Source organism: Myodes glareolus, chromosome 7, assembly GCF_982192425.1.
Source record: "Myodes glareolus chromosome 7, mMyoGla1.1, whole genome shotgun sequence".
NCBI classification, from domain to species: Eukaryota; Metazoa; Chordata; class Mammalia; order Rodentia; family Cricetidae; genus Myodes; species Myodes glareolus.
The window spans coordinates 2,846,036-2,862,559 of record NC_142032.1 but is presented as its reverse complement, the minus strand read 5'-3'; the positions used below and the strand labels follow the sequence as shown (position 1 = coordinate 2,862,559).

Below are 16,524 nucleotides of genomic sequence, written 5' to 3'. Positions count from 1 at the left end.
TACAGACTCTTCCACATCTTTCGATCAAGCACGCTTTTGTCTTCCCAGGCTTGTGGGAATATCTGCCCGCCATCCCAACCCTGTGTGTAAATACACACAATAGATTGAAGGGCAGACTTACGGTACAGATTAAAGCATAAAGTTCACGTAGCTTCTGTTCTCATCACTCCCTATTTGCTTGAACTAGAGTTCAAATGATAAGACTGGGGTATAAAAAGGTCCCGGTGGGTCCCAGGGGAGCCAGCACTTGCCTCCTTGGACCACACAAGCTACCTTTGCATCTACTCCTTCTCCATCAGCTAAAAAGCAGAGGTAAGGCCGACAGCCCTGAATCCCCAAGAGATAATGCTTGTGCATCTAGGCTGAGTATGTTTGACATCGTTGACCTTGTTGTAGATGCTGATGCTCTGGACAATCCCACTTTTCCTCCTGGGAGCAGTCCAAGGTAAGCGACACCACGGTCCTTTGTGAAGTGATGGTGTGATCGATCCCATGCTCTCAACATGGCCAGAGAAAGCTTTAGCCTAGACAAGTTTGCAGGAGGCCCAGGAACGGTGGTGAAACTCACAGCCTTGGAGAATGAGCTGGGTAATGGAGGGGGATAGCTCCCTATGCCTGGAGGAACTGATGGCCTGAAATTTTGAGGGAAAATTCTAGACCATCTAGAAGTGACAAATGAACTTTTGCTTAATTAATGTGAACTTCCCAGTGGGTGCTCCACAAGTATGTTAAAAGAACTTGGGAGGGGATCTTTGAATGCTTCAGATTTTTTTCTTTTACTGAAAATAGATTTCTTTTCACACAATATATTCTGATTACAGTTCTTCCTCCCTCTACTCCTCCCCATTCACCTCCATCTTCCCTCCCATATGGATCCACATCTTTTATGTCTCTTGTTAGAAAACAAACAGGCAGCCTGGAGGTGGTGGCCCACACCTTTAACCTCAGCACTCAGGAGGAAGAGGCAGTTGGTCATCTGTGAGTTCAAGGCCAGCCTGGTCTACAGAGCAAGTTCTAGGACAGGTTTCAAAGCTACAAAGAAAACCCCTGTCTCAAAACAAAAAAAAAAAGGAAGGAAGGAAGGAAAGAGAAAAGAAGGAAAGAAAGAAAGAAAGAAAGAAAGAAAGAAAGAAAGAAAAAAGAAAGAAAGAAAACAGGCATCTAAGGAATAATAATAAAAAATCAAAAAATAAACAAATAATATGACAAAAATACCAAATAAGAAAAAGAGCCAAGTAAGTGTAGAACCTATATATAGATGCAGAGACATACATGTTTACACACACGGAAAACCCATAAAAATCCAAAACTGGATACCACAATATCTATGCAAAGGACTCATGTGATTAAAACAAATTCATTATTAAAACAAAAACTTCCAAAGATGCTGCTGAGTTCATTTTGTGTCGGCCGTCTACTGCAGGGCATGGGGCCTGCCCTAAAGAGGGTTTGTTTCCCCAGTGAGACTCCTTTGGAGGAAACCAGATTTTCATTTGCAAGGGGCTACGTGCCTTGCACAGCCATCATCAGAGACGCTTCCTCCTGCAGTGGATGGGGACAAATCCAGAGACCCCGTAGTCAATGTACAGAGAGTTAGAGACCTTGGAAGACTCAGTCCTAAAAGGGATGATGTCTCTCTCCGTCAAACCACCAGCTTCGGGGCTCAGGGAACTCCGCGTAAGAGGAGCCCAGCCACAACAGCTTCCCCGTGAGTCTACCCATTCTCTCTCCTCAGGAAAAGAGGTTTGCTATGACAACCTTGGATGCTTTTCTGACACTCAGCCCTGGGCAGGGACACCCATCAGGCCCCTAAGACTTCTCCCTTGGAGCCCTGAGAAGATCAACACCCGCTTCCTGCTCTACACCAATGAGAACCCAAATGCTTTCCAGGTGAGACTTCTCTGGGAGGCATCTCCTAATCTTTGGACCTGCTCCCCAGGCATGGCCCACTTTCTGGGTGAGCGGATGGTTCACAGAAGCTGGATCCTCCTGCTATCTCTGTAGCTCTGGTGTGGGCCTAGGGTTCACTGTCCAACAAGCCCATAGGGATGGTAACCCTGTAAGTCTTACCCCAGACCCAGAGGAGGCAGGGAATCGGGAGTGGAGAAGTCAGGATAGACGTCCTGAAGGGCTGACTTGGTGTTCAGCCTTGAGAGGCCAACACACTGGGCCAGGCAAGGATGGAGAAGAGAAACAGGGTTAAGTAACAGCTGAGCAAAACACCGAAACCCTTTCTGTTGCCACAGCTTCTCCAGCCCTCTGACCCGTCAACCATTGAGGCCTCCAACTTCCAAGTGGCCAGGAAGACTCGGTTCATTATCCACGGCTTCATAGACAAAGGAGAAAAAAACTGGGTGCTAGACATGTGCAAGGTAGGCAACTGATCCAGGCCGCCACATCCCAACGAGCTGGCTCGCGGTACACAGCCACAACACATGCGCTTGACAACAAGAGATCTTCTCAGTGACTCAAAGGCTTCTCTTCACCAAGCTGCAATTCCCCTTCCAGCTCCTAACCCACATCTGCAGCCAAAAGCAGGGATCTGCTCTGGGAACTCACCCCTCCCACTGTCAAGCTTCCTGTTCAGATCTGGTTCAGGACCGCCTGCTCTCAGTTTTAACAGCAGTGTTTGTATTTCTGCAAATGAGGGCTTGTGGAGCTTTGTTTGTCCAAATCTTTCCACATTCCTAAAAGTCAGAGGCTTGTGGCTGTGACGATTTAGGGCACAATAGACTAAGATCAACAAGGATGACTTTGCGGGGGGTGCCTAGTGGGGTGGGGGTGTCCCAAGACAGGGTTTCTCTGTAGCTTTGGAGCCTGTCCTGGAAATCGTTCTGAAGACCAGGCTGGCCTTGAACTCACAGAGATCCATCTGCCTCTGTCTCCCAAGTGCTGGGATCAAAGGTGTGCATCACCACTGCCTGGCTCTTAATGAGCATCCTGTTAATCCAGTTTTCAGCACCAAGCTTTCTGATCTGGAGGGATTTCTCAGGGTTGCTTTGACAAGGGAGGTTTCAAGGGACACAGCTCTCTGAAACTGGAGATGCCATGTGTGTTGGCACTGTCATGAAAAGGGTAGAAGAGGACCTCAGCTGTGGGTGCCAAGCTGGCCACATGCACAGCTCGGCTGAGCACCCGGGAAGTCTCTCCCTTCCTAACTCCTCAATCTCTCCCAGTGACGCTCTTCTGTTTGTTTTTATATACCTTCCATGTGTGTTCCCTCCAGGAAATGTTGTGCCATCTTGACTATGGAAAATGACACCTCCCTCCCTTTTTATAGCTCAAGAAATGCCCAGTAGTCTGGCATGTCACCTAAAGGACCCCTCACAAACAGGACCACAAGCTCACATAGTTCATAGTCACCAGACACTACGCTGAGGTCTTTTCCCATCACACCCAATTCCTCTAATGGTATAACTGATCCACCTTGTCAGATTTAGCTGAAGAAATCAGAGGGACTGGCTTTTCCTTCATCTTTAGGGTATGGATTTTCTCTGCTGCTAGTATTTGTCCTTGTGGGTTGCAGGAACCCCTGGATAGAGTCCAGTCCATCCCAGCACCCTAAGACACAAGGAACACTTCTGATCCCTGTCTAGATGGATTTCCCATGCCCTGTGGCAACACTGTGTCTCCCTAACCCTAGAACCTGTTCCAAGTGGAGGAACTGAACTGCATCTGTGTGGACTGGAAGGGAGGCTCTCAGACCACCTACACGCAGGCTGCCAGCAACGTGCGAGTAGTGGGTGCCCAGGTGGCTCACATGCTTGACGTCCTTGCGGTGAGTGGGCTGCAGGGGTGGCGGACAAAGGTGAAGTTAGGGGTTATAAAGTAGAGACATGAACTGGACCACACCTTAGTGACACATGAGTGAGAGAAAAACTTACCAGAGAGCACTTAGTGATGGGGTTTTACTGTCCTCTTGGATTTGCAGCTAACACATAGTGATGGGATTTTACTGTCCCCTTGGATTTACAGTTAAGGAAACTGAGTCACAGAGAGGGTAACTAGCTTGCCAAAACATAGAGCAGGCGAGTAGACGAGTTGTCCTTGGGGCTCAGACCGTCTGGCTCCAGGAGCTGTCCACCACACAAGTTGAATCTGTGCAAAGCAAAGCCAGGCACCGCCAAGGAAAGCCAAACAAAGTTAGGAGGCGGAGCGTGCAGTGGATAAGCACAGGCCCATATAACCATGGGTCCCTCTGAAATTTTTCCTGCCATGGTCATTTCAGTTGCTTCCTCCTGTGCTGCTCTTTGATCTTCATTAATACTTTAAGTCTCTCGTTCTGTACGTTAATTCAGGAATTCTGTATGGCCAGTTTCTGTACCAGGTCAAGGTCCCGCTATTTCATGTCTTCTCCATAAGAGGTCTAGAAAGAACCACTGCTTCTGCACCCCTGCAGAATTCAGAACCCATGGGGCTGCACAGAAAGCCGTGTAGAGGCTCGCTGGGGGATATCACAGAGCATTGCGTGTGAACGCCGTGATGATCCTGTGTTTCTAGAGCACGTGGTCAATAGCATGCAGGAGATAAAGGAGATCAATCCTAGGCCTTCAAGGAGCTACATAGAGGGAAGACTTGCAGTGACCACAGAGTGTGATCTCTTAGTGCAGTGGCTCTCCACCTGTGAGTCATGACCCCTTTGGAGGTCAGAGGTCAAATGGTCCTTTCACGGGGGTCACATAAGACCATCAGAAAACACAGCTATTTACATTATGATTCATATCAGTAGCAAAATTATAGTTATGGAGTAGAAATGAGAATAATTTTATGGATGGGGTCACGACAACACGAGAAACTGTATGAAAGCATCACAGCATTAGGAAGGTTGAGAGCCTCTGTGTGAGAGGGTTCTAGAGATGGGGAGCAGGTGTGCAGGCTTTATCCAGGCACATGAGCATGGTTAATCCACCTTGTATGTGGGGGTGGGGTGGCATTTGAGAAGTCTCCCAAGAAAGAGGCATCCGGATTGCTGAAGACAGGATCTTTAGATGACAGGATGATAGCTGGGCAGGAAGATAGGAAACGGGCTACAGAGTGGTGTAAACCAGGCCCAGGGGTGACAGAGCGGGACACTCTTTGAGGCCACAGTGAGTTTTAGCTAAAGAAATCTCTAGGAAGGGCCACTTTGAGTTGAGAAAGTCCTGAGGTCCTTGTCAGGAGTTAGCACTCAATGCTGAGGCCCCAGGAAGCAGGGAAAGTTCCCAGCAGGGTTGTCACGCTAACCAGCACATCCTGGACGTGTGATCTCTCCTCTCTAGACAAACTACAGCTACTCGCCTTCCAAAGTCCACCTCATTGGCCACAGCCTAGGAGCCCATGTGGCCGGGGAAGCAGGAAGTCGGACTCCAGGCCTAGGCAGGATTACTGGTAAGGCCCCAGGTTGCATTCCCACAACCCCAGAATAGCCATAAACCCGTAGTTCAGTGTCGAGCCCACTTTTTCTGCTGGTTAAAGGATCCCAGCTGTAGAAACCTACTAAAAACACCCTTTAACCGACACCATCAAAACAGCCTGCAAACCCACACAGCAAAGCCTTTGCATTATAGCAGGAGCAATGAAACATATCTACATGAGTATATTAATGCCATTATCAAAGGAAACATAGGTTAAGTGCCTAGTTACCCATAATACTTCAAAAAAACACTTTGTGTTCCTCATCTAGTCCTTAGAACCAAAGAGGCTCCATCAGGGAAGCAAGCAGCTTGCCCAGGGACACACAGGTTATATGAGCTCCGGCCAGTCCCTGTGCCACGCATCATATATTAAATTATTTAATCAACAGCTATTTAAGCTGATGAAGTGATTGCCTTCAATTTATAAAATAGAGAAACTGAGATACAAAAATCTTTAATGACTTTCCCAAAGTCATACACAATTTGTCCAAAATGCAGCTTAATAGAGATTTGGAACAAGCAGCCCACACAGGCCCAGTACTCTGTTTTCTTCACAAAGATAAAAGGCAGGAAAATGCAAATATTAAATATGACAGATGCGTGGAAGAATCTGACATTGAAAGAAATCCTTGCTCAAACACAATCTGAGTTCCTTCCTCACGTGCCCTCCTCTCCGGCCACAAAGCCCCCTTTAAATGAGAGCCCCGAGACGCCACGCCCCATGTTCTCTTGACAGGCAATGACACCATATGACTACAAGTATGGTACCCATTCAATTGCATGTTGCCCAGCCTGTACAGCCATACACCTTGGTCCTTCATGGACCGACTGTTTGACACTGCTGGCCATCTCTTTTAGGACTGGATCCTGTAGAAGCAAATTTTGAAGGGACCCCCGAAGAGGTCCGGCTCGACCCCTCTGATGCCAGCTTTGTTGATGTAATCCACACAGATGCAGCTCCCTTGATCCCATTCTTGGGTGAGCCCCCTGCTGTCCCAGTCTCTAGCTGTGGATAAGAGTGCTGATATTTTAACCCTGAGAGTGCTGTGCAAGCCAAATCCTGTCTTGTTGTTGTTACAAATATCTTAGGTTTTGGAACAAATCAAATGATGGGCCACATGGACTTCTTCCCCAATGGGGGACAGGACATGCCCGGGTGCAAGAAGAATGCCCTGTCACAGATTGTGGATCTAGATGGCATCTGGTCAGGTAAGGCCATGGGGGCCAGGCCAGGAGGATGATGCTTCTCTGAGTACTCAGTATTTGCTATGACAGATATTTTGCCTGGTGTGTGTGGAGCAGTGCATGTGTGTAGAGTCCAGTGGGGAGCTTCGTGTGCCATTCCTCAGACACTATGCCCCTTTTTAAAATGACACAGGGTCTCTCATTGGCCTAGAGAGGTGTCTCACCTCGCCAGCGCTGCTGAAAACATGCTCTGCCACATTTAGATTTTCTCCACTCGGGTTCTGAGGGTCAAACTAAGACCTCACACCTACAAGGCAAGCATTTCACTGACTGAGCCATCTCCCCAGCCCCATAGCAAATCTTAGTCATAAAAATGTATCTCCTTTTAAAAGATACAATTTTCTTTTCTGCTTATTATTTCTGGGGAAAAAAAAAACCTACCTAACTCTCAGATCTACTGATTCTTTATTTCCTCAAAACATGGCCATGGATGTCCATGGATGTAGTTGCCTCAGCAACAAGGAATCACAGCCCTCGGACCCAAAGCTCTAACTCCAGCTGCCAGCCAGCAGTCACCACATAGAGAAGGGAGGTGACAAGCGTGACATAATGGGTATCTCCAGAGGATTTTCCTGCAAACGTGCCCCGGGAATCAATATTATGGTTCAATCGTAGGTAGCTAGCTTCAGTTCAGTAACTAGGGTAAGGGTATCCCAGAGGCATGCATGGCAAAGCTATCTTCACAGTACAAGTCATTGCTCACTTCTATTAAGCAGGGAGGAGTAGCAATCACATGAGGAAGGCTAGAAGGGGACTGTCCACTTACCATTGGTGAGCATACCTGGGGACAGAGGACATCCTTTCGTTAACAGTTCCAATACCGCTTAATGAAATCGGAATTCAGCAGTCTCAGCCATCCTAGGCAACTGGCAACATCCGAGTTAAAATCCTCAGTGGGACGACAGAATCTTAGGAGTGTCATTTCTGCTCAATTCAACCCAAACAGCTCGAATGTCCTTAACGCAAGCATCTTAAAAGGACATGTTTGGGCTTTGGCAGCTCCGTCAGCAAAGGACAATAAAGTTCAGGCCAGGTCTGGATACGCTGGGCGATCTGTCAAGCGTCTTGGGTAAGGACCTGAGAGAATACTGCAGGAATGAGAGTGGACAAGAACGACACTCGGCTGAAGCCCCTGAAATCTACTTTGACCTTCATTTGCCTAAGAGCATCACGACAACGTCCTGGTGCTCATCATGTCACATATGGGAGGATGTGGTACATCTGGTTGTGTTACTCCTGGATTGGTTGGGTTAGCCTGCATGTGGGGCTAGAGGGGCAGTGTTGAGCACCAGCTGAACTGTGTTTCCTTACCACCCTCCCCTTTGATAGCTGTGCTCTGCGGGTCACCTGTGGATACTTTCACACGGGGATACTAGGACACCTGCCTGCTAGGGAAGGGGAGGGTCTGGGGACAATGCCAAAGAAGTAACCGGAACATTACCCTCAACACCCAAAGCCTCATTTGTTTATTGCCATTTTGTGAATGAATTATAAACTTAAGTTCTGTAGATGCAGTCTCACTCTGGACCTGGGAGAGAGAGGCACAGATGCGGTCACAGCCTGCCTCCAATTGCCTGTACTGACCCTCTGCCTGTCTCCTCAGGAACCCGGGACTTCGTGGCTTGTAACCACCTGAGAAGCTACAAGTACTACTTGGAGAGCATCCTCAACCCCGATGGGTTCACTGCATACCCCTGCACTTCCTACAGAGATTTTGAGTCTGTAAGCTATTATTCTGCCAAGTGATGGGCAGCACACACTGAGGTCCTATTATGTGGGGATCCACAGTTCCTCTTGGTGAATGTCTGCCTTGTCCCTCAGAATGCATACTCCTGAGGAGTGAAGGAGGGGAAGAGTCCCAACAACTGTGGCTGGAAGTAGCAAAAGTGTGTGTGTGTGTGTGTGTGTGTGTGTGTGTGTGTAGGAGACAGAGAGAGAGAGAGAGAGAGAGAGAGAGAGAGAGAGAGAGAGAGAGAGAGAAAGAGAAAGAGAAAGACAGAGAGAGCAAAATGAGCAATGTAGGAGAGGAAGATTCTGGAAGATCAGAGAACAGATCTACACTGACAAGAGCTTGAGCCACATCCTACAAGAAGGGACCCTGAAATCTGTTTTGAGAAAAGCAATGGAGATGAGGAGGGAAAGGACCGTGCCTTCCTGTAGAGCAAACATCAGGTTGTAGGCAGTGCCACTCCCAGTCTTGAACAGAGGAAAGCCAGATGATGGGATTCTATGTGCCAGGATGGCCACGGGCGAGAGACTGACCCCATGACAGACTGCTGCCTGCCTCGTTGACTCGTGAGAGCCAGGGGGAGCTCTCCTGGTCAGCTCCACACTGTGAAGTCATCGCATTGGCAGCCTGAAGTTGGCCAGGATTAGCGTATTACACCATAGAAATTGGTCACCTTTGGGGCTAGGCTGCAGCTCAGTTGACACACAAAGCCCTGGGTTCAGTCCCCAGCACCTTATAAATAATCATAGCCCAAGCCTACGGTTCCAGCATTCGGGAGGCAATAGTAGGAGGATCAAAGTTCAAGCCATCCTCCACTATGTAGTGAGGTCAGAGAGCCTGGGATGCATAAGATTCTGTCTAAAAGAAAGAGAAGGAAAACTACTGGTAAGTGCTTCAGTCAACATGGAGAGCTGACGCCACTGGCATATCCTAGTGCTGGAAAATACACCTGTTGGAAGCTGGGCCCAAGAAGGCAGTGCCGTTTAAAGGTCCCTGACCATTCTAACACACTGCACATCAGGGCTAGGAGTTCTGCTGAGATGGAGGGAACTCAGAGACAATGGGCTCCAGTTCTCCCATCACAAATGAGAGAGCTGGGCTGTAGGGAATGGAGCAACAGCTCTCTCCAGTCAGCTTCTCAGCCCCCTGCTCTCTTCACTAGGACAAGTGCTTCCCCTGCCCATACCAGGGCTGCCCACAGATGGGTCACTATGCTGATCAGTTTGCCAACAGGACAAGTGAGGAGCCACAGAAGTTCTTCTTGAACACAGGCGATGCCAAGAATTTTGCACGTAAGTTGACTACTCACTCAGGCCAAGAACGTGCCAGGCCCGTTACAAGGAAAAGCTCGCCTCTAACCTGAAAGAATTCTGAAAGAATTGATTACCTTAGAGAAAGACATGTTTGCCCTGAGCGTCCCATGCATGGTTCCTCTGAGGCGAAGAGAGCATCTGAATTTCTTTTATTTTATTTCCATTCTGTGGAATGACTGGAAGTCAAAGGGTGATTTGTGGGGTTGAGGCAGTTTCTGTAGCTTTGGGGACAGCTGGAATTTTTACCCCTCTCCAGTTCATTGTCTCATTTCTTTTTAGGACTCTCTCTCTCTCTCTGCCTCTCTCTCTCTTCCTTTTTCTTTATCTTCTCTGCTCTCTTTTTCTGTCTCTCTCCGTCATCCTGTCTCTGTGTCTCTGTCTCGGATGACTTCTTTCATAACCCCACTGAATGCAGTAAGATGCTAGGTCCAGATTAGACATGTTTGGTCCATCTGTGACAATTTTTATATTTGTGATACCATGAGGTATCACTCAGTAAAAACAGAAACTATGTGTCTATAATGCTATATAAAAACAATATGTCTTGTGTAGTTTCTGAAAGTCAGGTGTATTGAGGTATAATTTACATACTTTAATGCGTGTTTCTGGTTTGACAAAGCAATAGATGGATAGACGGCTTCATGAAGATTCAGGGCCTTCACAACACTGTAAATACACATGCCTATAGTTTTTTGCCAGAAGACTGATTTATCAACCCCTACCAATGCAGTAATGTTTGGAAGGCTTGCCTATATTTAACTATAACAAAGGGATCATTTATTACCCCATCAACACTTATGTATGGATCACAGATATGGGTTGTTAGGTGCAGAGATAGATGGATGATCAAGCCAATGTTTTGAAATTTATGAGTCCTTGGAAGAACTGGGTTTGGTGGGCTGCTGCTGGAATTAACAGATGGGGAACTTGACCCTGAAAAGAGAATGAGAAGGGGCAACACCTCTGGGACCGTAAAAGCACGTGCGACTTAGACAGGGGTGTGTATGCACTTGTGTATATACATATAGATAACTGAGTGAATTTGTGTGTTTATGTGTGTGTACACTGAATCACATATGCACATATGTGTATATATGGATGGACTATATATGTATATTTATATGTTTGCATGTTCCATGCCTCTGGGTGTGTATGCGCTATGTCTGTGTGTATGCATATTTGTCATGCTCATAAGCCCTGTCATATGAACTCTAGGTTTGAGTTCATATGACAGCTACCCAAGCACCAGGGTCCTAGGGATGCGGAGATGGGACAGACTCAGGCTGGAGGTGCTCTGCACTCCTAAGCCATCCTCCCGTGGGTAGCCTGTATCCCTGGCTCCTCTTCTTGACATAACACACAGCACCACCACTCTGGAGCAGAACTTTCTCCAGCAAAGGGCTCGCTCAGCCCTGTAGGATCCAGCAGCCATCGGCTCTGTGTGGCAGTTTAAAATCCACAACATGGCTAGTGAACTTGAGGAGGTACACAGTTAATATTATCTATCATAAATGTAACTGTAAGTAGGTCTAGAGGGGCCACCACTGGGTGCTCATTTAGTGTGTGGATTAGCAAACATGATGTCTCATACTCTGTGCTGCCGTGGAAGGGTGTGGGTAATATCTGGGCTCAACTGTTTTCTGTATCCATGAGGTGACCGCTCCCTTGCTTTGCCCAGGTTGGAGGTACCGGGTCTCCTTGACACTGTCTGGAAGAACAGTCACTGGGGAGGCCAAAGTGGCTCTGTTTGGAAGCAAGGGCAACACTCAACAGTATGGTATCTTCAGGTAATCCCCATCCGGTGTGCAGAGCGCTAAATATTTACATCTTCATCAGTGGATTTGAAACTACTTCATGTACAGAAAATAATTTTACACTTCCAATTATTTTTAATTTAAACCTAACCATTTCTTTCCAGCACTTGGGAGGCAGGAGCAGGAGGATCTCTGTAAGTTCAAGGCCAGCCTGGTCTACAGAGAGAATTCCAAGACAGCCAAGGCTGTTGCATAGAGAAATCCTGTCTCAAAAACCAAAAAGAAACAAAACACCTATTCATTTCTTAATATTATACTTTAAAAATCTACTGTTGTTCCAGATGATATGTTAAGACGATAACCTACAATATAGATGATTCTAGGAAGAAAACTAAAATAATTTGAGAGAATTTTATCATTTTCTACAAAGAAAGAGAGAGAAATTTGAATTTGAAAAACAATCCTAAATAATAGATTGACGTTACCGGCTTATTTCCAGGTTTTCATTCCTCCATCTTTGACTGAGGATGCATTTGGAAGGAGATTCATTATTATAAGTCAGATATGAGTGGCGGGTCATGGCTCTTTGTGGTCATCCCAATGTGCTTCCATAAACCTGAATATGTCTCCTTCTTTATTTCAAGGGGCGTTATGAAGCCAGGCGCTATACATTCCAATGAGTTTGATGCCAAGCTTGATGTGGGAACAATTGAGAAAGTCAAGTTTCTTTGGAATAATCACGTGGTAAACCCAAGCTTCCCCAAAGTGGGTGCGGCCAAGATCACTGTGCAAAAAGGGGAGGAACAAACGGAGTACGTGTCTTCCCTGGCTGAGTCTTCCGGGGATGTGTGCAGAGGAAGTCTGTGTGGGAGTTCCCGCCCCTGGGACAGATAGAAAAGAAATCACTTGAAAGAGGGTGGAGAGAACACAGATGGGACCGTTCTTGAGGAATCCCATCCCCACCCACAGCTTCCTCTCTCCCTGCCTGAGTAGGCACAGGGCCTCCAGGGGAAGAGAGGGCAGCTGGAGTGGGTACGATAGGATGCCCTAGGGAGGCAGAAGAGAGCTCCAGCCCAAGCAGCCCCAGACCTTTTGAGGCTTTGTGAGAAGTGTCTGATCCTGGTGTTCTTGGGAATTGGTAGTTAAATGGGACCAGCAAACTCCGACCCTTGGAAATATCACTTCCTCTGGTGGGGAAGAAGGGTTGGCCTGTGGTTGGCCCATGGGTCACAAACTTGGGTGAACTTGTACTTCTGAAGTCACCCCTGTTCCCCTAAGGTGAGAAGGCAGAGACATCAGACTGGTCAGGTGACCGACCGGACTCAGCCTGTTCTCAGTGGGACTACAGCAGAGAAAGACCCAGGCTGGCCAGTGGAGAGCCTTACCCCTCGCCTCAGAGCCTCCATTGTAAGCCACTGCCTCTAGGTCTGTTAAGTATTTCAAGGCCTGGATCCCGCCACCGTGTGGCTAAAGGCACATTAAAATGTCACTGGAATCCTGAAGGTTTCTGAAGATAGATGTTCACTTTCTAGAAACCAAACAGGTTGAGTTGAAGCGAACTCCTGAGGCCCGACGGTCCTGAGCCCATCACTGTCATAGGCCCTCCAGAGACTGAGCCCAGCAATTTTGCCTACTCCCTCTCTGGGAGGAGAATTTCTCTTAAAGTTTTCATTCATTTATTTATTTGGGTAGGTGTGTGTGAGCACGTGTCATGGTGCACACAAATCCAGAGGAAAACTTGCTGGACTCACTTATGCTGTGTGAGTTCTGGGGTTCAACTCAGACCAGCAGGCTGCCAGGGCTGTTACCTGCTGAACTGTCTTACTGGCCTAAGAATCTCTCAAGCGATCTGACACCAAGTGGTTAAATATAGGAAAGTCAAAACCCACTCCTATTGCCACAAACTAGTTTGGGGAATAAAAAAAAAATTAATTAGTAAATTATTCAGACATTCTACTAATAGGGGGATTTGCCAGGAAAGCTTTTACTAAATAACAGTAATAATTATAAATTATATAATATTGCCACTCAACCTCTTCTGGGTTCCCTCTCCCCTGTAATCTGATGTAGTCATCTCAGTGAGATTTCAAGTGCTTCCTAGGATCTGCTGACTGGACTTATTCCAATGAAAGGAGACCAAAAGAAAAATAGAGCCCATCCTGCTCTCCCTACCCCCATCCCATCCGGGACCCATTGTAAATGTGACATTGACAAGGAGTCCATAGGTACCTATCCTGGAAAACAGGGGGAAAGCAAAGGTAGAGCCTGCACCAAGGAAGTTACACTTTAGCTGTAGAGAAAAACAAGACTTTGGGTACACATGGCAGATCACATGATCCATGGCGGGGACTGAGACCACAGAATGCTGTGGGGACCAGGGAAGGTAGGAGCAGCGTGAACTGACGAGGGACCGGCAAACGGAGGCCAGGCTGCTGGGACTTAAATGCGGAGCTTCCAGGCTAAAATGTCTAGGACAGACACACCCAGAAGAGAAAGTTGGAGGAGGCCAACAGAGACAAGTAGATTCATTAGAGTTGCTTACAGAAGCGTGGATAATGGGCTCCTCAGGGGTGCGTGGACACCTTACCAGTGGCTACAGTGGTTAAAGCAAAGCGAATGAAAGCAGTTGGGACAGGATGTCAGAGCTCAGTGTCAAGAAGGCCTCGGAGCAGCCCTTGGTTCTTGGATAACCACAGAAACAGCCACTTGTGTCTGTGTTAGTTTCATATTAGAAACCTTTTCCCTCTTATTGTCGTAAGATGTTGCATAATTACCATGGGAGTCTCAACAACATGAGAGGGAGCCCTCTCCTGCAAATGAAGATTTCATCAAGTAACAGTTATCACTGGCAGGTGGGAGAGATGTGGGGGACCAAGGAGAAAGTCGGATTCTCTGGTCCTAGCCCGGGAAGACAGGTCAAGGGAGATTTGGATGGGTAATACTACAACATAAAACATGACCAACAGCATAGGGTAGACTTGGAATTGTATCTTGGACCTTTACCTTACACAGAGCCTTCTGTGACTCAGTTTCTTCTCCTGTAAGGCAGGGCTAATCAGAAGACCTCCTTACCCACGGGTAGTGTAGTTTACACATGTAAACCTTTGGATGTATTTGCCTGCAACTGAGAATTCGTCTCTCATAGATACTATGGCCTTCAGCTGAGCCTTGAGAGAGCTGAGGAAAGCACCAGTGACTATCTCTGAGCCAGTCTGCTGTGGCCAGTCAGTGTTAAAATGGGAGAAGGAAGGGTGTTGCCTTAGGAGGCCACAGTCTGTGTATGACTGAACCAGTGATGGGTTCTCTTCAGAGCAACAGCGAGCCCTGCCCTGGACTGGGTGGGCTTTATACTGGAAATCCAGAAGGTCGTAGCCATAGGCCTAGCCTGTCTCTCCCAGGCTTCTGAGCTGTGCATCCATATAAACTGTTGCTTGCAGTAACTTTCACAAGGATGATAGAGCACGCTAGTACCAAACATTGCGTTTCCTTACAGGTACATCTTCTGCAGTGCCGAGACAGTGAGAGAAGATACTCTGCTCACCCTCCTGCCTTGTGACGCCCCAGACACGATGTGACCTCCTGTTAATACCAATAAAATCCTCTGTTGCACATGCCCACACAGTGTCTCTCTTGGATGTCAGCTGCCGCCCATGGGGACATTCAGCAACTGAATATTGGAGACACTAATGAGCACGTCTCTGTATGTGGGTCCCTCACCTTGGCGTCCAACAGAGCGTCACCTTACCATACTTCCTCGGTCTCCTCTATGCTCACTTTTCTCTTTCTCAGAGAGGGTGTACACCCTCTGAGGTTCACAGCACAAGTAAAGGGCGAGCGGCCAAGAACTTCGCATCATCTTACAGTGAGAAACTGAGGCAGAGAGCAGGGAAGGTCTAGACTCACACGTGAATTCATGCCCCGTCAGGAGTGACAGCCAAGCTTGACTTCACTTTGTCAGTGGTCCCTCCCACCCGGCTACTGCCTGTGGAGTCATAGAAATCCTTTATGATGCTCACTTCCTGGCTGTTGGAGATGATGAAGGGGTCCAGGTGCGGGAGAGCCCCATGACGGCTCTTGTTGAGAAACTCACGTGAGCTCATGTACACAGCCAGTCCTCTGACTCCAAGGCTACTACTCGGGTCCTCTCTGACTGCCGCCTGCAAGAAGAATCCAGGATGGATTCTAGGAGGTGCACATTGCAGACTTCCTGCTAGAATTACTGGGGAGCCCTCAGTCAGGTGTCATGTGATGTTTTACTCTTTTGGCTTTTTGAGGGGCCCTTCACCCAGCTCCCAAATAAATCACACATGGAGGTTTATTCTTAGCTATAAATGCCCAGCCTTAGCTTGGCTTGTTTCTTGCCAGCTTTTCTTAAATTAACCTTTTACCTTTCTCTTTCTTCTGTATATCTTACTTTCACTCTTACCCTGTGGCTGCTCGGGTGGCTGGGTGGCTGGGTGGCTGGGTGGCTGGGTGGCTGGACCCTGACATCCTCCTCTCCTTGTTCTCTCCTTCCCTCTTCCTAGGTTTCTCCTCTTCTTTATACTCTGCCTGCCAGCGCCACCTATCTGGGCTCCTGCCTTGCTATTGGCCATTCAGCTCTTTATTAGACCATCAGGTGTTTTAGACCAGCAAAGAATCACAGCTTCACAGAGTTAAACAAATGCAGCGTAAACAAAAGCTACACATCTTTACACCATTAAACAAATGGTGTACAACATAAACAAAAATAACACACCTTAAAATAATACTCCCCATTCCCCAACAGTGAGGAATCTCTGACATGATCATATTCACACAGACTCAGGTCTAGGTAGACACTTCCAAGATGACCCAGTGAGATGAGCATCTATATCTGAAACAGCCAGATGCACCCGTGATTTCCACATACTCAGAATTTGTTGAATAACAATAAACTGACAAGCCATGTCAACTTTCTTGGGTAAAGTTCACTGAGTGACCCTCCTTTAGTTGATAGTCACAGTCATGGCCATGTGCAATCACAGATCCTTTCATTCTGGTCTTAATTGCTAGTATTAACTCTCGAATCTTACTTTACACTTTACATCAGACAAGTGGGCCAGCTCAGA

At 47.4% G+C, this 16,524-nt stretch overlaps 1 protein-coding gene across 1 annotated transcript; it reads left to right on the top strand.

The window, feature by feature from the left end:
- Nucleotides 1-211: 211 nt before the first annotated feature.
- Pnliprp1 (pancreatic lipase related protein 1) lies at nucleotides 212-15,048 on the top strand. The gene is made up of 13 exons (XM_087907731.1): nucleotides 212-312; nucleotides 397-445; nucleotides 1,736-1,890; nucleotides 2,247-2,372; nucleotides 3,644-3,778; nucleotides 5,259-5,367; nucleotides 6,252-6,371; nucleotides 6,483-6,602; nucleotides 8,242-8,360; nucleotides 9,530-9,659; nucleotides 11,359-11,467; nucleotides 12,079-12,246; nucleotides 14,928-15,048. The coding sequence occupies exons 2-13, from the start codon at nucleotides 397-399 to the stop codon at nucleotides 15,007-15,009; spliced, it is 1,422 nt and encodes a 473-aa protein (XP_087763857.1). The 5' UTR covers nucleotides 212-312; the 3' UTR covers nucleotides 15,010-15,048.
- Nucleotides 15,049-16,524: the final 1,476 nt, after the last annotated feature.